The sequence below is a fragment of the Sturnus vulgaris genome, chromosome 4 (assembly GCF_052056855.1).
Source record: "Sturnus vulgaris isolate bStuVul1 chromosome 4, bStuVul1.hap1, whole genome shotgun sequence".
NCBI lineage: Eukaryota > Metazoa > Chordata > Aves > Passeriformes > Sturnidae > Sturnus > Sturnus vulgaris.
Window position 1 is genome coordinate 905583 of NC_142246.1, and position 22702 is coordinate 928284.

The window sequence follows — 22702 nt, forward strand, 5'->3', positions numbered from 1 at the left end:
CTTTGGAATCTTCTTCTCCTTTGGAATCTCTTTGAAATCTTCTATTTTGGAATCTTTTTTTTTTTCTCCTGCTGCTTCTCCTTCTCAGCAATTTTCTTCTTTCCCATCACTTGACTTTTCCAGTTGTGAACGAATTTTCCTGTGTTTTTTTTTTTTTTTTTTTCCCAGGATAGGGAGCTGCAGGAGTTTTTTTGTGGGATCAGTGCAGGGTGTTGTTCGTGTCCCTCTCTGCTGTTTCTCCTCCTGGCTCACAAAAATAACATTTGGGGATCCTCCTGCAAACCTCTCCTTGGAAAGGAGCTGTCCATGAAATTCCAGGGGTGAAATCCTGTTTCCAAGGATTTCCTTTCCCATCTTTGGGGTGAGGTTTTTTTTTTTTTGTTAAGATTTTGAGGAAGTTTTTCTTCCCTGACATGAAACTCTTGGGAATAGACTGAGGAGAGGGTTCCTAAAATCAGGGAAGGGATTGGTGGGAATGAGAGGAATGGAATGGTTGGAGGATTTTATTGCCAGGGCTAAAAACACAAGAGTGAGAGAAAATCCTGGGCTGTGGAGTGCTGAGGAGAACTTTTTTAGTTTTTGGGAAAATATGGGATCAACTTTTATGGGAGGAGCAGGGATTGGTTTCTTCTCTCCCCCTCAGGCAGGAATTCCTTCCCAATATTCCACAAAAATCTCCCCTTTCCCAGTGGGAGCCATTCCCTGGGTCCTGTCCCTCCAGGCCTTGTCCCCAATTCCAGCTCTCCTGGAGCCCCTGCAGGGACTCTGAGCATTCCCTGCAATTTTCCCTTCTCCAGGGGAACATTCCCAGCTCTCCCAGAGCAGAGAGGCTCCAAAATTCTGGAATGGTTTGAGTTGGAATTGACCTTAAATCCCATCCCATCCCATCCCATCCCATCCCATCCCATCCCATCCCATCCCATCCCATCCCATCCCATCCCATTATCCCATTATTATCCCATTGTTCCATCCCAGGGCAGGGACATTTCCCACTTTCCCAAAGTGCTCCAAGGCCTGGATAAATTCCTTCAAGTCTCCTCCAGAATTCCACGAGCTCCTCTTTTCCCAATTTCCCAACATTTCACTGGACCCATCCTTTCTCCTCCTTTCCCACACCAGACCCAGATCCTGGGGAAATCCCACATTTCCCACCCACCCCCCCCGTGGCTTTTCCCTAAATCCAGCTCTCCCAAATTCTCCCCGAGATTTCTCATCCCAACTTTGGAGCTTTCAGATCCCATTCCTGTGGCACAGGGCCGTAAGGGTGGGGATTTTATAAAGTGGGTTTTTTTTAATTTTATTTGTATTTTTATTTTTATTTTTATTTTTATTTTTATTTTTATTTTTATTTTTATTTTTATTTTTATTTTTATTTTTTTTTAAAGGCTGGCTGGGACAGGGGAAGGTCCCAGACATTTCCCTGCTGCTCCCTGGGTGTTTTGGGACCCCCCCAATGATCGGGGCAGTAACGAGGGCAGTGTCTGCATCCTGCTGGGCTTGGCAGGGCCAGCAGCTTTGCACTTCATCGTTCCTCCCTCCTTGCAGGAGCTCCACAAAAATCCTCACAAATCTCTGGGAGCCCAGCAAGAAATTGGGAGCACATTTGTGGTGTTTTCCTCTCAAGGCAGCTGTGCTGGGAGCTCCTTATTTTTCATTAATGTCAGACTGGGCAGCTCCAAGCTTGGGACAGGGGGATCATCCACGGCTAAATTTTCCTGATTTTCCCTTTGGGAATGTGGGAAAACCTGTGGTTCCACCCACAAAAAAAAAATTAAAAAAAAAAGGATTTATGAACCCCTGCAGGACAAAGCTCTTGAGGTTCCCAAGGTTTTTGAAGCAGCATCACCTTAAAGCAGGAGGGATTTGGGAGCAGGGAACGAGGCTGGAATGTGGAGCCAGCCCCAAAATGAGCTCCAAGGCTTTGGGATGAAATCCTGGTTCATATTTCTTCAGTGCTTTCTCTTGAAGCATCTCCAAAGCGTTTGAAGAACATTATTAAGAGTTTGGGAGAAGGGAGGATCTCTCTTTTCCACTCCACTTGGAAAGGGAAGAAAAAAAAAAAAAAAAAAAAAAGGCAGCTTGGAATTTATTTGGAGGATGAGGAGGCTCCAGGTCCTTGAAGATTTTTTCTGATTATTTGCAGAAACAAATCTTTGGGTTTGTTCTGGCAGGGGCTCTCCCAGTCGCTGCTTTGGGGGGAAAATAAAAGGACATTTTGAGGTGGGAATTCTTCCCTGCACCCATTCCTGGCAGCTCTGGGCGATTCCAGCACGTGGATAGGGACGAGGCAGGGAGGATTTTTTGGGGCTGCCTGGAATTGTCTCCCATCATTTTTCCTCCTCAGCTGTCACCTGATTGCCTAAAATAATCCAAATTCTGTGGTTCTGAGGTGAACAGGGAACAAATATGCCAGGAAAAGCCCCAGGGGTGAAGGGAGCTCCTCCCTCTCCCAGTAAGGAATGGAATTGAGGAGTCTCAGTGTAGGGATTCAGTGGGGCTCGGGTTTTTTGGTTCCCTTTGATCCCAGCTGTGACCAAAGGCTTGGGGGCTCTTCCTGCCCTTGGGAGCCACGGGTGGAGCTCAGACATTGGCAGGTGAATGGTGACTTTTCCCTTTTTTTCCCCCTTTTTATCTTTTTTCCTCCTTTTCTCCCCTTTTTTTCCCTTTTTTTCCCCCATTTCCTGGAATCAGTGCCATCTCTGTCCCCCTGTCCCATCCCATTCCATTATCCCATTCCATTATCCCATTCCAATCCCATCCCATTATCCCATCCCAATCCCATCCCATTATCCCATCCCATTATCCCATCCCATTATCCCATCCTAATCCCATCCCATTATCCCATCCCATTATCCCATCCCAATCCCATCCCATCCCACAGAGTTCTCAGTCCCTGCTGCACACCAGGCTGTCCTGCAGTGAGGAGAATTCCCAGGAGGAATTTGGGACACCCACAGTGTCCAGGTGGGCCAGGAGCTGTGGCTGGAGCTGTCCCAGAGCCTCTGCTCCAGGCACATCCCAGTCCCTGCAGTGGGAGAGGGACAGCAAAGGCAGCTGGGATTTCCCTGGGAAAAATCCCACTGAATTCCACTGGTGGAAAATCATCAGGGCTGGGTGTGGAGATTTTGAGTGTCCTTGTTCTTCATCTCACGTGTTCCTTGTGATCCAGAGGGATCCCAGAATCCCAGAATGGATTGGGGTGGAAGGAACCTTAAAACTCCTCCATTCCCACCCCATTCCCATGGCAGGGACACCTCAGCTGTCCCAGGGGGATCCAACCTGGCCTTGGGCACTGCCAGGGATCCAGGGGCAGCCCCAGCAAATCTGGGAATTGCAGCCCAGGCAGGAATTCCTTCCCAAGATCCCAGCCCAATCTCCCCTTTCCCAGTGGGAGCCATTCCCTGGGTCCTGTCCCTCCAGGCCTTGTCCCCAATTCCAGCTCTCCTGGAGCCCCTGCAGGGACTCTGAGCATTCCCTGGAATTTCCCCTTCTCCAGGGGAACATTCCCAGCCCTCCCAGAGCAGAGGGGCTCCAGAATCCTGGAGCAGCTCCGGGACCTCCTGAATTTGGGATCCAGGCCTGGGGCAGCTCTGCAGGTGGGGTCTCACCTGAGCAGAGCACAGGGACACAATTCCCACCTTTCCTGTGGGATCAGCCCAGGGTTTTCATTCCAGCCTCATCCACACCATCCCCAATCCCCCTCCCAGGGCTGTTCCCCAATCCCTTCCCTCCCCATCCAGTCTGGATTTTTGTGCTGGAATTCCCCAATCCTGGTTCACCTCCAGCCCCTGAACCTCGTGGCTTTTCACTCTGCCACCCCTGAGGGTTTCATTTTCTGCTCCCAAAGCTTTTCCCAGCTGGATTTGTGTCCCCACCATTCCTTTGGATCAAGGCAGTGCTGGAGCCTCTGAGCTCTTTGTGGGGTCAGGTTCACACCTTGTGAAAAGCAGGTGCAGCCCCATTAACTCCAGATGGAGGCTGAGCCCTTGGAACCCTTTGGAATTTTATCCTTCAGCTTCCCCATCCTGCGGGGAGAGAGCGAAACTCACTGGGAAAAAAAGGGATTTTTTTTAAAAAAAAATTTTTTTCTTCTTTTTTTTCTGTTTCAGTAGCAGGTGGGAGTTGGTCACCTGGAAAAAAGGGATGGCTCCATAAATGTGCTCATTGCCAAGGGCTGAGCAGGGATTCCACACGTGTGGCACTCGTGGGGATTCCAGGGAGACCTCCCAGCTCCACTTTCCCTTTTTAAAAGCCCCATAAACGAAAATTGGAAAGAGCTGGAGGGGAGGTGTGAGATTTTTTTTTTTTCCGTGTTTTTTTTTTTATTTATTTTTTTTATTTGCAGAGTTACAGGGGTTTTTTTTTATTATTATTTTTTTTTATCCTTAATAGATTTATAATAGGCAGCTCCCTTGATTTGTTTCCATAAAATTAACCAGTAAATTTCAAATGGAAAAAAGGCCCTAATAGGAACCACCTTGTTGAGGAAAGGTGGACCAGGGCATTTTTCCCTCTGCCAGGTTTTCTCCTGGAGTGCCACATGTTGCAGGGATATAAAACTTTTACTAACGAGAACTTGGAGGAATTCTGACTTTCTAATTGCCCTTTTTTTTTTTTTTTTTTTTTGCCCTTGGTACAAGCTGCTGTTTATTTTAAGCTTTTAAAAAAACCGGGATTGTAATTTGGAAGTCTGGGAGTTTCAAAGCTGGGGCAAGGAGGGGTGGGAAGGATCCAAACTGGATTCCCTGGCTGGGATCGTTTGGATTTTATTCTTTTAATGTTTTTAAAGTTATTTTGGAGCCAGGATTTTGTTGAGAATGAGGGCAGGTTGTTCCCTGGTGTGTGGGGCTGGAGGATCTTGGAGGATTTTTCCAACCTTAATGAATTTTGGGATCTGCCTAAATCCTGAATTCTTGCTGGTTGGGATGTTCGTGGAATTATTTGAGTGGGAAGGGACCAGAAATCCCATCCAGCAAATCTGGGAATTGCAGCCCAGGCAGGAATTCCTTCCCAAGATCCCAGCCCAATCTCCCCTTTCCCAGTGGGAGCCATTCCCTGGGTCCTGTCCCTCCAGGCCTTGTCCCCAATTCCAGCTCTCCTGGAGCCCCTGCAGGGACTCTGAGCATTCCCTGGAATTTTCCCTTCTCCAGGTGGAACAATTTGGGTTGGAAGGGGCCTCAAATCCCATCCCAATCCCAACACCTCCCACTGTCCCAGGGTGCTCCAAAGCCCATCCAGCCTTTCCTTGGACACTCCCAGGGGTCTGGGGCAGCACAGATGGGAATTGTTGGGAATTCTGGGGTAGCAGAAATGGGAATTTTTGGGAATTCTGGGATAGCAGAAATGGGAATTGTTGGGAATTCTGGGGTAGCACAAATGGGAATTGTTGGGAATTTGGGGCAGCACAGATGGGAATTTTTGGGAATTCTGGGGTAGCAGAAATGGGAATTGTTGGGAATTCTGGGCAGCACAAACAGGAATTGTTGGGAATTCTGGGGTAGCACAAATGGGAATTGTTGGGAATTTGGGGCAGCACAAATAGGAATTTTTGGGAATTCTGGGGTAGCCCAAATGGGAATTGTTGGGAGTTCTGGGCAGCACAAATGGGAATTGTTGGGGCAGCACAAACAGGAATTTTTGGGAATTCTGGGGTAGCAGAAATGTGAATATTTGGGAATTTGGGAAACAGGAATTATTTGGAGTCTGGTGGGGCTCAGCAGTGCCCTTGTCCTGCCCAGGGAATACTGAGCTGTAAAATCCATGGAATTAGGCCTGGATTAAATCCTGGCTCTCCTGCTGCTCCTCCCTCACCTGCAGAGAGGCAGAGCCAGGCTCTGGCCCCTGGGGTTCCCTTGAGCTGAGCTCAGGCTGAGCCTGGTTAAGCCGAGCTCGGGGCAGGGGAGGGAAGGAAAAAAAGGAAAATCAAACTTTTCCAGGGCTTTTTGGAGTGGCTAAAAAAAAAAAAAAAAAAATAGCTTTTTGTAGTTTGCCCAGACGCCTGTGGAGGGCAGGGCACGTCCAGGGAATCACGGATTTGGGACGTGCTCGATATTCCTGGTGCTGGATTCCTAAGCTTGGAGCACTCGGAACACGGAGAGATTTTATTTTTTATTTTTTTTTTAAAAAAAAAGCATAATTTGAATTCTGCAATAACTTGTGGTGCTTTCAAGGGTGACCATGAAGCGAATTTACAGCAGCGAGATGAGATCAGGTTTTGATTTATGGCTGTGGATTTAAAATCTTTTTAGGTTCAGTCCTAAAAATTGTGGTGTGAGTGAAATATTAGTGATGGATGCAGAGAGAAAAATCCTGGGAACATACTGTGGGAGAGGAGAATTATGTAATGTGTTGACTAAGTTCATTTTTATGTTAAAAAAGACCACAAAAAGTGGTTTCAGTTGGGAGAGTTGGTTTTGGAGAGCAGTGCTGAGTGCTGAATGTATAATTTCATTTTTCTCTGCTGTAATCTCTGCTCTAAATCCCCCAACCCTCACGCCCCAGTGCTTAGGAAAAAAAAAAAAAAAAAAAAAGTATTTATCAAAAGAATATTTCACATTATCAGAGGGATCTTTGTGAAGTGAAGGCAGGGAAATGAAATTGAAGCCTTTCTGTAAAGTTGAAACTTTTCATATTGGGATTAAATATTCCTTAAAGTCACCGTGCTGGGGGAGGCAGGGCCTGGCTAATTCTGTGATTAATTAAAACCAGCACTAACCAAATCATTCTGTGCTTTCTTCTGCTGCTCCCTGAAGCTCAGGGATCCCGGGGAAGATGATTATTCCTGAAAAAGCCATTTTGTTCTCCCCCAGCCGAGCTGCTCTTTGTGGCTCAGCCCCGTTGGCAGCTCCTTTGTGGGTTTCTCATCAAAAAAAAAAAACCAAAAAAAAAAAAAAAAAAAAACCAGAGGGGTTATTCCCAAACAGAATGAAAAGGGCTTTGTTCCAACGAGGATTTATCCGTTCTTTCTTTTTAAAATGATGTTTTCTTCACATCTCCTCAAGGTGGAGGTGCTGCTGCTCCTGGGATGTGCAGGGGTCCTTTGGGGTTTTTTTTAGGGTTCAGCTTTCGGTGTGATCCTTGCCCAGATTCCTCCTGGAGTTTTGGTGGGAAAGGGAAGAAGGATGGGACACGATGGCCAGGGGAGTGTGCACAGCCCTGGGCTCTGTCCCACACAAATCCCTGACTCCAGGCTGGACAGACAGGGAGAGGACAGAGGGACACTCAGGGATGAGGGGATCTCAGGGAATTGAGCAGGGCAAGGGCTGGAGCTGCACCTGGATTGGGAATTCCAGCACAAAAACCCAGGCTGGGAGGAGAAGGGATTGGGATTGAGCCAAGGAGGAGGATTGGGGATGGTGTGGATGAGGCTGGAATGAAAACCCTGGGCTGATCCCACAGGAAAGGTGGGAATTGTGTCCCTGTGCTCTGCTCAGGTGAGACCCCACCTGCAGAGCTGCCCCAGGCCTGGATCCCAAATTCAGGAGGTCCCGGAGCTGCTCCAGGATTGTGGAGCCCCTCTGCTCTGGGAGAGCTGGGAATGTTCCCCTGGAGAAGGGAAAATTGCAGGGAATGCTCAGAGTCCCTGCAGGGGCTCCAGGAGAGCTGGAATTGGGGACAAGGCCTGGAGGGACAGGACCCAGGGAATGGCTCCCACTGGGAAAGGGGAGATTGGGCTGGGATCTTGGGAAGGAATTCCTGCCTGGGCTGCAATTCCCAGATTTGCTGTGGCTGCCCCTGGATCCCTGGCAGTGCCCAAGGCCAGGTTGGACATTGGGGACAGTGGGGGGGGGGGGGTGACCACGGTGGTTTTTAAATTTTCCTTCCCACCCAAACCATTCCATGAGGATTTATCTTTTTCATAGCTCTGAAGCACTTTGGGGGAGCAGCTCTGCCCCATCCCTGGAAAAACATTCCCATGGAAAACAGAATAATGGGATGTCAGGGCAGCCTCAGTCCAGCAGGCTCTTCCAGGCAGGATGAACATTCCAGATCCATCTCTCTCCCTCAGTTACTGTGTCCCTTTAGGATCTGTTATCCCAGATTTCTGTGGGAATGGTTCAGGATATTTCTGGCTGCAGCTCTGGGATCTGAGTTGGATCCCAAAAAATCTCTGCAGCTCTTCCCAGATCCCATTTAAAGGCTGTCCTGTGGAAAAGCCCAAATCCTGGTTTTTTCCAGGATGCACCACACGAGACTTTTCCCGGGATTTTCCGAGTCCTGTGTGTTCCAGGAGAATCCCAGGGAGCTGCTCTGAGCGTGTCCAGTCCCTCAGAACCCTTCAAAAACGCCAGCCCAGGCTGATAAATGGAAACAAAAGCAGAATCCTGAAAGGAAATTTCTCTCCAAAGGCCGGAGCCCAGGGAGGGGCTGTGGAGCAGCTCTTTGGGAACTCCCACGGGCAGCAGGATCCGAGGATTTTCCATCCCTGGGGTGACTCCCTGGGGAGCTTTGGGAGGCTCAGTGGGGTCAAGGAGAAGTGGAACATCCATGGGGGATAATCCCTGGCTGCCCCATGGCTGAAGGGAGCAGCTCCTGCCATAGAAATCAGGGATAACGGGCAGGCTGCTCCTCAGGGAAAACCAGCAGCTTCCAGTGGCTGAGCTTCCCAGCTGCTGGGAAGGGAAACTGGGAGGAAAACCACTGGGAAATGTTGGGATCAGGCTGCAGTGAGGGCCCTGGGTGGTGTCAGGAAGGTCCTGGAAGGGCCTGGGGCTGTGGAAAACGAGGTGAAGTTTTAAAAAGAGCAATGTTGGGGTTTTAAAGGAGCTCCTTCCTCCTGGAGGGGGTGAAACAACTTTTCCTGAGGGTGGCTCTGCAGGCTGAGCCTGGAGGAGTCCCTGGCCTGATTTGGGAATGATCCCAAGGGTCTGGGAATGATCCCATGGGGTTGGGAATGATCCCAAGGGTTTGGGAATGAGCCCATGGGGTTGGGAATGATCCCAAGGGTTTGGGAATGAGCCCATGGGGTTGGGAATGATCCCAAGGGTCTGGGAATGATCCCATGGAGATGGGAATGATCCCAAGGGTTTGGGAATGATCCCATGGAGATGGGAATGATCCCAAGGGTTTGGGAATGATCCCATGGAGATGGGAATGAGCCCAAGGGTTTGGGAATGAGCCCATGGAGTTGGGAATGATCCCATGGAGTGGGAATGATCCCAAGGGTCTGGGAATGATCCCATGGAGTTGGGAATGATCCCATGGAGTTGGGAATGATCCCAAGGGTCTGGGAATGATCCCGTGGCACTTGGAGTGACTCCATGGTGCTGGGAAGCTCAGCATGCTGGGATGGTTTTTCCAGAATTCCCCCTGGATCAAACCTTGGGAAAGTCCAGCCCAGCTCCTTCCCCCTTCCGTGGGATCTCATCCATGGCTGCTTTTATCCTGAATATGCAGAGGGGTGAGGGTCCCACCCTCCCTGGGCAAGGACAGAGGTGGGGACAGCACCTGGAGAGTCCCCAGAGGGTCTGGGGAGCTGCTGGAGCTGGGAATATTCCTGTTCTGAGGGCTGGAATTCCACTGAGTGCCTTTGGATTGAGGAGCAGCTTTCCTGGTGCAGCCCCAAACCCGAGGAAGGGCAGGGAAAGGCTCAGAGCACCCCTGGGTACTGGAAGGGCTGGAATTGGATGAGCTTCAAAGACTTTTCCAACCCAAACCACTCAGTGATTCCATCAGCTGCCCAGTTCTGTAATTCTACAATTCTCTGGTAAAATATCCTGAAGTCAAAGCCTGAATTTGTCCCTTTAGCTCCTCTCTCCTCTCCTGCTTCATTCCCTTCTCCTCTGTTCCTTTTCCTGAGGACACAATCCTGCCTGGATTTCTCCTTTTTAACACTTTCACTGGAGGGAAAAAAAAACAACCAACCCAAAACCAACCCCAAACGTTGCTCCCCGTGCTTGTCAGGGAACGTGTTGGGACAAAGCCTGGCTTGGAAAACAACCCCAATTCCCTGAGAGAGCACCCAAAGGCAGGCCCTGCATGCTTGGGTGCTCCTGAGTCATTCCAGACCCTCTCACCTGTGCCCAGTTTTGGTTGGGATTCCTCTGCCTTTGGTTGGGTCCCGGCTGGGAGTGAGGAGAGGTTAAAGCCCACGTGTGGCAGTTCCCGGTGGGGCTTGGAGTCATGGATTTGTGGCTCACAGGAGGGAGAGGAGCCTCCCCCGGGCAGAGTTAAACCAGCCTGGGGGGGATTTCATCCAGGGGTGCTCCTGGGCTGGGAAAAGGAATTTTTAAATCCTCGGTAAAAGCGAATCAAGGAATCTCGGTTCTGTCTCAGCTGAGATGGATTGTAAAGCATTTATCTGCCCAAGAGCTTGGAGTTGTCAGGACGGGGACTTGAATGTGTTTGAAATTCCCTGTGGAACACCCATCCTCCTCCTCCTCCTCCTCCTCCCCCGAGCTCATTCTCGGCTCCTCTGCCGTGTGTAAATGTGATAAATAAACTCTGTAATCGCAGCACTGAGCTCCCTTTGAAGCTGCCCACGGATCTGGATGCCACAGAAGTGTAAATCAACACTTTGGCCATAAAGGGCTTCTTAAAAAGTGGCTTTTTTTTTTTTTTTTTTTTTTTTGAGCAGCTGACCTGGAGGATGTGGTTGCCCAAGGGTTTTTTTTATCAATCCTCCTGTGATAAATTTCTCCTTAGAAGGGAGAGTCTGGATCATTCCCTGCTCCCAGTGTTGGGCTGAGCAGCCTCCCCCCAGAAGAGCTGAGGTTTAATTGGAATAAATTTTGGTAAAATTGGCATAATTTGGTATAAAAAGCTGAATTAACCCAGGTCCTGAATGAACTCTGAGCTGAGCTCATCCCATGGGTTTGATCCCATCCAGTTCCATGGGCAGGGACAGCTCCCACCCAATGTCCAACCTGGATTTGGGCACTGCCAGGGATCCAGGGGCAGCCCCAGCAAATCTGGGAATTGCAGCCCAGGCAGGAATTCCTTCCCAAGATCCCAGCCCAATCTCCCCTTTCCCAGTGGGAGCCATTCCCTGGGTCCTGTCCCTCCAGGCCTTGTCCCCAATTCCAGCTCTCCTGGAGCCCCTGCAGGGACTCTGAGCATTCCCTGGAATTTTCCCTTCTCCAGGGGAACATTCCCAGCTCTCCCAGCATCTCTCCAGAATCCTGGACTGGTTTTTGTTGGAAAGGACCTTAAATCCCATTCACCTCCCATTATCCCAAATGGATCCAAGCCCCAGTGTCCAACCTTGGCCTTGGACACTCCCAGGATCCAGGGCAGCACAAATGGGAATTGTTGGGAATTTGGGGCAGCACAAATGGGAATTGTTGGGAATCTGGTGGGGCTCAGCAGTGCCCTTGTCCTGGCCAGGGAATATTGAACTGTAAAATTCATGGAATTAGGCCTGGATTAAATCCAGGTTGGGAAAATGAGCAGGAGCAGGGGATGAGGGTAAATCATGGGGTGAGAGCAAAGCAAAGAGGGAATTGCATTTTCCTCATCACAAACTCGATGCCAAAAACCTGGCATTTGATGAAAATTGATATTTAGGGCTATCAGAGCCGAGGTGGAATTTAGCTCTGAATGGGCTGAGGTGGAAGAAACTTTTTTTAGGGAATGAGGAGTGAGGGGGTTGAGGCTGAGTCTGTGCAGGGTCACTGGGGAGAACAAACCCATCCAACGCTGCATTTCCAAAACTCCTTTTATTTAACGACCTGGAATGGAGTTCAAAAAAAAAAAAAAAAAACCAAAAAAAAACCCCCAACCTCCCATTGTTGGGTCTCGTTTCCTGAGCCCAGGGAGAACTTTGTCGGCCAAACCTCCAACAAATTGTCTGCTCTGATAACGAGTTAGCAGCAGGAGAGGCCGAGCCCCTCCTGGTCCCGACAGCGCCGGCTCCGCGGGCAAACTCAAAGCAGGAGCTGCGGCCGTGTGTTGAGTTTACACCTTGCAATAATAATCCCTGCTTTTATCTGATCCCAGGGGGATTTTATAACTTTGGAATGGCTCTCTGGCAGGGCTCCAGCCCTACTGTCATTTTTTATTAACGTTCTTTTTTTTTTTTTTTTTTTTTTTTTCCTACCCCCATAGCTGCTCTGCTTTGCTGCTTTTTTTTTTTCTTTCTTTCCCCCTTTTCTTCCCTAAGATTGTTGAAGGAATATGTATCCCACTCCTAGGGATTTTGGGGGAGATGATATTTGAAAATTCGATGTCTCAGCCCATTAGTGGGGTCTGTAAAACCATCACAGCAGGAATTAATCAGAGCCTACCAAAGCCAGCCTTTAAATCATCGCTCCCTTTCAATCACCAGCCCCTTCTCCCCGGGCCTTATCTCGTGTCTCATCAGGAAAAACCCAATTAGATTCTGCTCAAAAGTAAATATTGGTGGGTGGAGGTGAGGGGAGGTGAGACTCCAGCGTTTGGGAATGGCTGTGGAAAACCAGGTGAAGTTTTAAAAAGAGCAATGTTGGGGTTTTAAAGGAGCTCCTTCCTCCTGGAGGGGGTGAAACAACTTTTCCTGAGGGTGGCTCTGCAGGCTGAGCCTGGAGGAGTCCCTGGCCTGATTTGGGAATGATCCCAAGGGTCTGGGAATGATCCCAAGGGTCTGGGAATGATCCCAAGGGTCTGGGAATGAGCCCATGGAGATGGGAATGAGCCCATGGCAGTGGGAGTGACTCCATGGAGTTGAGAATGATCCCAAGGGTCTGGGAGTGATCCCATGGCATTGGGAAGGATTCCATGGTTTTGAGACTGATCCCTTGGTGCTGGGAATGATCCCATGGTGCTGGGAGTGAGTCCATGGCATTGGGAGAGATCCCATAACATTGGGAGTGACTCCATGGCATTGGGAGTGACTCCATGGTGTTGGGAATGGTCCTATGGCATTGGGAATGATCCCATCGGATTGGGAATGATCCCAAAGGTCTGGGAATGATCCCATGGCAGTGGGAATGACTTCGTGGCTTTGGGATCGACTCCATGACATTAGAAATGATCCCATGGCATTGGGAATGACTCCATGGTGTTGGGAATGGTCCCATGGTGTTGGGAATGATCCCAAAGGTCTGGGAATGATCCCATGGCATTGGGAAGGATTCCATGGTTTTGGGACTGATCCCTTGGTGTTGCGAATGATCCCGTGGCTTTGGGAACGACTCCATGGTGCTGGGAATGACTCCATGGTGTTGGGAATCATCCCATGGCATTGGGAATGAGTCCATGGCATTGGGAATGATCCCATGGCATTGGGAATGATCCCATGGCACTGGGAATGATCCCATGGCATTGGGAATGACTCCATGGCATTGGGAATGACTCCATGGCATTGGGAATGACCCCATGGCATTGGGAATGACTCCATGGTGTTGGGAATCATCCCATGGCATTGGGAATGACTCCATGGCATTGGGAATGACTCCATGGCATTGGGAATGACTCCATGGCGTTGGGAATGATCCCATGGCACTGGGAATGACTCCATGGCGTTGGGAATGACTCCATGGCATTGGGAATGACCCCATGACGTTGGGAATGACTCCATGGCATTGGGAATGACCCCATGGCATTGGGAATGACTCCATGGTGTTGGGAATCATCCCATGGCATTGGGAATGAGTCCATGGCATTGGGAATGACTCCATGGCACTGGGAATGATCCCATGGCATTGGGAATGACCCCATGGCACTGGGAATGACCCCATGGCACTGGGAATGACTCCATGGCATTGGGAATGATCCCATGGCACTGGGAATGATCCCATGGCGTTGGGGTGCAGGTTTGTGGCTGAGGTCGCCCGATCTCGAGGAGCTGAGTTGCTTTGGGAAACCCAGCTGTGAAAAATTCAACTGCAGAAAGTTCAGCTCTGGCTTGGCTGGGTTGGGTGGGGTTGGCTGTGAGGGCTGGGCAAGGGGGAGTTGCTTCTCAAAACCTGTGGGAGATTTTTCAGGATGGATCCTGGAATGCTGAGGAAAATCCTTCCTGCTGAGGGCTTTGAATCCCAGACTGGTTTGGGTTGGAAGGGACCTTAAAAATCTTCCAGTGCCACCCCTGCCATGGGCAGGGACACCTCCCACTGTCCCAGGCTGCTCCAAACCCTGTCCAGCCTGGCCTGGGACACTGCCAGGAATGAGGATTCCACACCTGGAATTTGTGTTTAGGGTTTGAAACCCCCAAAGCCACGTCCTGTGGCTCGAGGGGTCGAGCCTTTGGGAAAGGGATGTGCAGGAGACAGGAGTTACATCATCAGATAATCCCAGGATGGTTTGGGTGTGAAGGGACCTTAAATCCCATCCTCATCCCATCCCATCCCATCCCATCCCATCCCCATCCCCATCCCCATCCCCATCCCCATCCCATCCCATCCCACACCTCCCATTATCCCAGCTCTCCCAAAAGTCTTCTGGGCTGCCTGATGACACCCTCAGCCCCACAAACGGGGGTCCCTGACCCGAGCCTGGCCCTGGAGGTGCAAAGGTGCCTTTGCTCGTCCTGGCAGCCAGTCTGGAAAGAGAATTCCCATCAGGAGCTGGGAATTCTGCCCTGCTGGAGTGGATGAGGGAGGTGGCTGTGCTTGGAGGGAACTTCAGGAGCCCAGCACTTTGTGTTTGACCCCTAACCACGACATCACCTGTGACCAGCTCTGGCTCTCCTGCCTTTCTTTGTACATTCCTCCCGTGGAGCAGAGCGAGCCAGGATTGATGGTCCTGGATCACAGAGGTAATTCCACAGGGTAACCCCAAACTGGCCTCACTTCCATGGAAACCACACCAAAACCTGGGGGGATTTGGGGTTGGATTTGTCATCCCCAGCCCCAGTTCTGTCGTTTTTTTTTTCCAAAGGCACTCCAGGTGTCACCCAGGCCTCTTCCCTGGGCTCCTCCAGACCTTTTTTTGGGAACAGAACCCCCAGACCCCCCCAGTGCCCCTCTGCAGGTCGGGCTTGATCCTTCCCGTGGATGGATCCAGGGAAAAATGGATTCCATGGAAATCCATGGAAAGGTTGTTCTGCTGCACCCCAGCCTGGGGAGGAGGTGCTGGGGGTGGGAACAGGGAGTTCTTTGGGATAATCCCGAATTTCTCCGGAGCTGCTTCCTCTGGGCCTCCCCCCAGCTCACGGTGAAACCAAAACCTCGGTGACTTCACAGAGCTGAAGAAAATTCGATATTTCTCACTTGTAGGTCACCTCAGTCCAGATGGTTTCCTGCTGGGAGCGGGGTGGGGGAGTTGGGAATGTCTTGCTGGAGATGGAAAAGCCATTCCTGTCCCTCCTGGTGTGTGCAGGATCCAGGGCTGGGATCATTCCAGGCTCGGGGCACTCCCGCTCCCGCTGCAGTCGGAATGTGCCCAGCACAGATGGGGATTTGGGAACACCATGGACTGAATGTGAGGCCATTCAGGCACAAATCCATGGGAAATCTCGTCTAATTTAAAACTCCCCCCACAAAAATCCTGAAAGGTGAGGATTCCTCGAGGTCTGAATTGCTCCTGGTGGGCTGGAAACTTTTTGTGCCATCGGGAGCGTCCTCTGGCTGCTTTTTAGGATATCTGGGAGTTGGGACATACAATTTTTTTCCTTTTTTTTTCATTCAGAGGGTAAGGAGGAGCTGGGGTGGAATTCCCAGATTTGCTGTGGCTGCCCCTGGATCCCTGTGAGTGTCCAAGGCCAGGTTGGACATTGAGGTTTGGATCCTCCTGGGATAGTGGGAGATGTCCCTGGAGGTGGAATGGGATGGGATTTTTAAGGTCTCTTCCCACCCAAACCATTCCTGGATTCTGTGATTTTCCCAGCTGGTGCTTGGACTTCAGGTCCAAAAATTCTTCTCTTGATAAATCAGTTTATTTGCATTGAAAGTGCAAAATCAAAGCGTGGGGGGTGAATTCCACGTGGGGCTCCTTGTCCTGGAGCGGTGCCGGATGGGACAGATCTCCTTGATTTATAACTGGAATTTATGAGTCCTTACCAATATTTGGTTTGGATCTTATCACTATTAACCCCTGGCCCAGCAGAGCTGGACTTAGGGCAGATTAATCCCTGCTGGAAAACAGAGGTGGGACCAAGATCCTCGGAGAACTCTTCCATGGATCCTTGGTGCCACCGATTCCGTGTCCAGCCTGAAATCCCGGCGTGTTTCACTCCGAGGGTTGGGCCAGAGCAGTGCAGGGCTGGCAGCAGCATCCTCCAGCTCCTTATCCCAAATTTCCCTCTCCCATGACCGCTCCTCCCTGCTTAATGATCCTTGTCCAGCTCAGGGCTGCGTCCAAAACTTCGCCTTTTCCCACTCTTTGATTGTCCCCTCTGCAGAAGGAGAGGGATTACAGAAACTCCGGGGTTTAATGAGAGCGCTGGGCTCGCTTTTGGGGGAATTTCCAGTGGATCCAGGCTTATAACTTCATTAGGCCAGGCTTGGGAAACTCCTGGCAGCGCAGGGCGGGCCCGAGCCCCGACCCTTTGTTGTGTTCTCTTCTGAAGGGCCGAGCCCCGACCCTTTTTGAAGTCCTAATTCCCTTTGTGGGATGTCGCAAGGCGCTCTCTGAAGTCCCCAAATCCCGAAATCCCGGTGCCAAAAGCGCCCCCCTTTCCCTCCCCACGGCTCCGCGTCCTGTCGTGGGGAGCAGAGCCCGCCCAGACCTTTCCCTCTGGGGCTTGGTTGCAAAAATTCCCATTGTTGGGATCCGTCCCCGAGGAGGGTTTTTGGAAAGGGAAGGGGCTGGGAGTCCCCTGGCCCGGCTGGGAGGAGCACTCGGAGTGAAATGAACTCCGGGGCTGCTCCTGCTCTGCAACCACTAGAGGTCAAGGTTGTGCTGTGGGATGACTGATCCCAAACACGGATAACTGATCCCACATCCCACAGGGATAACTGATCCCACACAGGGATAACTGATCCCACATCCCACAGGGATAACTGATCCCACACAGGGATAACTGATCCCACATCCCACAGGGATAACTGATCCCACAGGGATAACTGATCCCACATCCCACAGGGATAACTGATCCCAAACAGGGATAACTGATCCCACATCCCACAGGGATAACTGATCCCAAACAGGGATAACTGATCCCACAGGGATAACTGATCCCACATCCCACAGGGATAACTGATCCCAAACAGGGATAACTGATCCCACATCCCACAGGGATAACTGATCCCAAACAGGGATAACTGATCCCACATCCCACAGGGATAACTGATCCCACAGGGATAACTGATCCCACATCCCACAGGGATAACTGATCCCAAACAGGGATAACTGATCCCACATCCCACAGGGATAACTGATCCCAAACAGGGATAACTGATCCCACATCCCACAGGGATAACTGATCCCACAGGGATAACTGATCCCACATCCCACAGGGATAACTGATCCCACACAGGGATAACTGATCCCACATCCCACAGGGATAACTGATCCCAAACAGGGATAACTGATCCCACATCCCACAGGGATAACTGATCCCAAACAGGGATAACTGATCCCACATCCCACAGGGATAACTGATCCCACAGGGATAACTGATCCCACATCCCACAGGGATAACTGATCCCAAACAGGGATAACTGATCCCACATCCCACAGGGATAACTGATCCCAAACAGGGATAACTGATCCCACATCCCACAGGGATAACTGATCCCACAGGGATAACTGATCCCACATCCCACAGGGATAACTGATCCCATAGGAATTACAGATCCCACAGGGATAACTCATCCCACAGGGATAACTCATCCCATAGGAATAACAGATCCCACAGGGATAACTGATCCCACAGGGAAGACAGATCCCATAGGGATGACAGATCCCATAGGAATAAGAGATCCCACATCCCATAGGAATAACAGATCCCATAGGAATAACTGATCCCACAGGGATGACAGATCCCAAACAGGGATAACTGATCCCACATCCCACAGGGATAACTGATCCCATAGGAATAACAGGTCCCACAGGGATAACAGGTCCCACATCCCACAGGGAAGACAGATCCCACAGGAATAACTCATCCCATAGGGATAACAGATCCCATAGGAATTACAGATCCCACAGGGATGACAGATCCCACAAGGATAACTGATCCCACAGGGATAACAGATCCCATAGGAATTACAGATCCCACAGGGATAACTGATCCCATAGGAATAACAGATCCCACAGGGATAACTCATCCCATAGGAATTACAGATCCCACAGGGATAACTGATCCCACAGGGATGACAGATCCCATAGGGATAACTCATCCCATAGGAATTACAGATCCCACAGGGATAACTGATCCCACAGGGATGACAGATCCCATAGGGATAACTCATCCCATAGGAATTACAGATCCCACAGGGATAACTGATCCCAATCCGAGGATTCTCTCTGGTTCCTGCTGCAGCCAGCTCCAAGGGTGGCTTTGTGCAGGGAATTTTGTTATCAATTAACCCAGCTCGTTAATTGACTCAGAGCTGGTTGAGCGTGCTCGGGGTCAGGAGCTCTCTGAGGTGGATTTTCCAGGGAATGGGATCTCCATTCCTGGATTTTCCAAATCCCTGGGGGAGTTTTGCTTCCCAAGGAGAGATTCCCAAGGGACTTGGAGGCTGTCAGAAAATCAAAGCTGCTCCTGAATTATTTTTGGGGGGGAATGTTCAAACTTCCAAGCGTTGGAAAGGAAATAATTTGGGAGGTTTGCACATGGGATAAATCTTTGTGCTCTCTGTGCTTCAGGTAGCAAAAGTAATTAATAAGTAGCGATTTTAATAGTAATTAATAATATTTTAATTCTCCCTTGGTGTCGCTGACAGCTGGGTCTCCAACAGGTTTTGTGGTTTTCCATAAATCCTTCTAAATCCAGGCTGCCACATTCCCACAGAGAACCCTGGAATTCCAGAATATCCTGGAATTCCAGAATGTCCAGGAGCTGCCTGATCCTGGAATTCCAGAATATCCTGGAGCTCCCTGAATCCTGGAATTCCAGAATATCCAGAAGCTCCCTGGGCTTGTGCAAAGTGTCCTTGCCCATGGAATGAGAGGATCCTTAGGATCCTGTCCATGATTCCATGATTCCCACCCACCTTTCTTCTGATACATAAAAAACCCGCAGCAAACCCAGAGGAATCCTCCAAATCTGTGTCTAAATCCCTGCGAATTCCACGTTTTCCCGGGGTTTATTTCCCAGTTACAAACCCAGCCCTGCCACATCCATGGGATTGGCCTTTTTTTTTTTCCTTTTTTTTTTGGTTGGGATTTGGCCTTTTTGTGTCCGTGCTGTTCCCATTCCCTGTCCTTTGGTTGGAACTCCATCAAATCCTCAACAGCTGGGGCTGCACGGCTTTTCCTGCCACATTATTGAGCTCCGTATCAAAGTCGGGGGGGGAAAAAAAACGAAAATTTTTTTTTTTTTTTTTTGCAGGAGGGCGCAGTGAGTGACCTCCAGTTCCAGCCAGCCCCAAAAATCCCTGGAATCTCTCCAGGTGTTCCCACCCCTCCCGTCCTCCTTTCCTTGAGCACCTTTTTACAGCTCCTTCCGTGCAATTCAACCCTCCCGGGGCTCCTCCCGCACAAACCCTTTCGGGATTAACTCTGGGGTCCAGATGTGGAATGTTTTGTGCTGGAAAGGAGGAGCAAATCCAGCGGTTCAGGAGGTCCCGGAGCTTGTGACAGTCGCCACATGGCCGGCCGTGCTGCAGCTGGGCTGTGAAAGGATCGGGGTGGCAGCACGGGGACCGGGGCTCTTGGCGTTTGGAAAGAGCCCAGGAGAGTGTTGGGGTTGTTGGATAATCCCTGGCCTGCTTTGTGAATGGATCTGGGAATATCTGGGCTGGGAGTGGGGAGGGGAAAAGCTATTCCACCTTCAGCCTCCCTTTGTCCCCTTCCAGGCCTGGAAACCAAATTAAATCCCAGGTGGAATCTTTTTTTTTTTCTTCTTCTTCATCTTATTTTTTATTTATTTATTTTTTTCCCCTAGGCACAGCAGCAGAGAAACCTGGACAACATCGTGTCCCAGCAGCCCAGGATCAGCGGGGGGAAGAAATCCAAGAAGGAATTCAGTGCCAGCTCCGAGCTGGAGGTGAAGAACACCAGCCCCATGTCAGAGCAGGATTCGGGGATCCTGGATGTGGAGGATGAGGATGAGGAGGAAGAGGTAACTGTGCAACACCAAACCAGGGGCCACTGGGTGGTGTGGGGTCTCGAGGAGTTTGCTCCTTGCTCATGGGGGAGTCCTGGAGGTGCAGAAGAGGCTGGAGAATGTGAAAAGTGTCCCAAAATTTGGTCATTTTGTGTTTTTATCCCCATTCCCACTACCAGGCTCAGCAGAGAGGCCAAGGATTGGGAACTGCCCACCCCAGTCTGTGCCAGCACCTTGGTGCTGCTGGGGAACATCCATCCCTCGTGGATGCTCCACAATCCAATTTTTGGCCTTTTCCTTTGTCCTCCTTCGTGTTGGGATAAAGGGTTGTGTCAGGACAGGAGCTGGAAATTTGAATTCCTTTATGTGCTTCTTTTCCTTTTCCTTTTCCTTTTCCTTTTCCTTTTCCTTTTCCTTTTCCTTTTCCTTTTCCTTTTCCTTTTCCTTTTCCTTTCCTTTCCCATGACCTCTCAGAGATTTTTGGGAACCACAAACCATAACCTGGGGGTGCTGTTGGTTTTCCCTTCCCCCACTGCTGGGATTTGGGATGTTTCCCATGGAATGGAGCCAGGACAGGGAGCTCAGAGATCCAGACCTGTCCATCATTCCTTGGGTGTCCTTGGGAACTTTTGGGAAGTTCTCTCTGCCCCCTCTGGGTGCTTTTTTTCTCCTTTGTGGAATCCTGATTTTTGTCAGGATAATGATATTTTCAGCTACAGCCAGTCCCTGGGCTGGGGGGTTTTTGTCACCCTGACTGTGACAGCCCCTGAGCAGCCAGGGAAGGCTCGAGGATGAGTTTGGAATTTAAAGTCAGGGGGGTTGAGGTGGTTCTGTGGTTCCTGTTGTCTCCCTGCAAATCCATTCCCTCCTTCCCACGACTGCTGTGCATCCAAAGCACTGAGGTCACACCTTCCTCCAGAGGGATGGAATTGTGGGGTCAGCCCAGAGCCCTCCAGGGCTGGGAGAGCTGGGAATGTTCCCCTGGAGAAAGGAAAATTGCAGGGAATGCTCAGAGCCCCTGCAGGGGCTCCAGGAGAGCTGGAATTGGGGACAAGGCCTGGAGGGACAGGACCCAGGGAATGGCTCCCACTGGGAAAGGGGAGATTGGGAAGGAATTCCTGCCTGGGCTGCAATTCCCAGATTTGCTGGGGCTGCCCCTGGATCCCTGGCAGTGCCCAAGGCCAGGTTGGATCCACCTGGGACAGCTGAGGTGTCCCTGCCATGGATGGGGTGGGAATGGGATGGGATGGGATGGGATGGGATGGGATGGGATGGGATGGGATGGGATGGGGTGGGATGGGATGGGATGGGATGGGATGGGATGGGATGGGATGGGATGGGATGGGATGGGATGGGATGGGGTGGGATGAGGTGGAATGGGATTTAGGATCCCTTCCCACCCATCCCATTCCATGATTCCATGGTTCTGGCTGGTCTCAGGCTGGCACAGTGGTGACCCCACAGCTGGGATGGGCAGGAGGGGCTGTCCCTGTCCCTGTCCCATCCCTGTCCCTGTCCCTGTCCCATCCCTGTCCCTGTCCCTGTCCCCTGTCCCTGTCCCTGTCCCTGTCCCTGTCCCATCCCTGTCCAGTCCCAGCCCAGGGTGGGCAGTGGCTGCTGTCCCTGGTGGTGAGGAGCACTGGGGGAGCCACGGGGCCACCAGGTGCACCTGGCCAGGTGTCCTGAGGAGATCCCATGGAGGAAATCCCACATATCCCAAAATTTACCCTCATATCCCAAATTTATCCTCGTATCCCAATTAACCCTTGTATCCCAATTAACCCTTGTATCCCAATTAACCCTCATACCCTGAATTTACCCTTGTATCCCAAATGAATTCTTAGATCCCAAATTAACCCCCATATCCTGAATTATCCCTCATATCCCAAATGAACCCTCGTGTCCCAAATGAACCCTCGTGTCCCAAATGAAACCTTATATCCTGAATTAACCTTTTTATCTCAAATTTACCCTCATACCCTGAATTTACCCTTGTATCCCAAATGAACCTTTTTATCCCAAATGAACCCTTTTATCCCAAGTTAACCCTCATATCCCAAATGAACTCTTTTATCCCGAATTAACTCCCATGTCCTTAATTAACCCTCATATCCCAAACGAGCCCTCATGTCCCAAACGAACCCTCACATCCCAAATGAACTCCCATGTCCTGAATTATCCCAAGCCAGAGCCATTCCCTAAACCCTGAGCCACCCCTGTGCTGTGGCATCCAGGGCTCCACATTTCACATTTCCATGGAAAACTCGGGGTTAAGTGTGCTGCAGGAATTCTGGAACCCTGCTGGCAGGAGGGGTTTGGGTGTTCCCATTTCCCTGCTCCTGGAACGTGCCTGCTGCAGGATTTGGGAACGAGATTTGGGAACCTGATGTGGTGTGGAGCGGGGAAATTTTGGGACAAGATGAATAAATCCTTTGTTCTGGAAATCGAGAGGCACAAAAAGCCGGGATTGGGTTGAAGGGGAGGAGCCATCAGCTCCTGGGGCAAGGCACGTCCCAAAAATCCGGGATTTATGGATTGTTGGGAGCTCTGGCAGTGCAGCTCTGCCTCGGGAAATGCAGGCACCTCTTCAGTGCTAAATGAGAGTTTTGAGATGTGTGTGAATATTGAAAT

General features: G+C 50.5%; 1 protein-coding gene across 1 annotated transcript in view; it reads left to right on the forward strand.

Annotated features, from left to right (window-relative positions):
- Positions 1 to 22702, forward strand: part of EXOC6B (exocyst complex component 6B) — a 264366-nt gene that overhangs the window by 93927 nt on the left and 147737 nt on the right. Inside the window, exon 7 of the mRNA XM_088162886.1 lies at positions 19910 to 20086. Within this exon, the coding sequence (XP_088019012.1) occupies positions 19910 to 20086 (177 nt within the window). The remainder of the gene's footprint in view (positions 1 to 19909; positions 20087 to 22702) is intronic.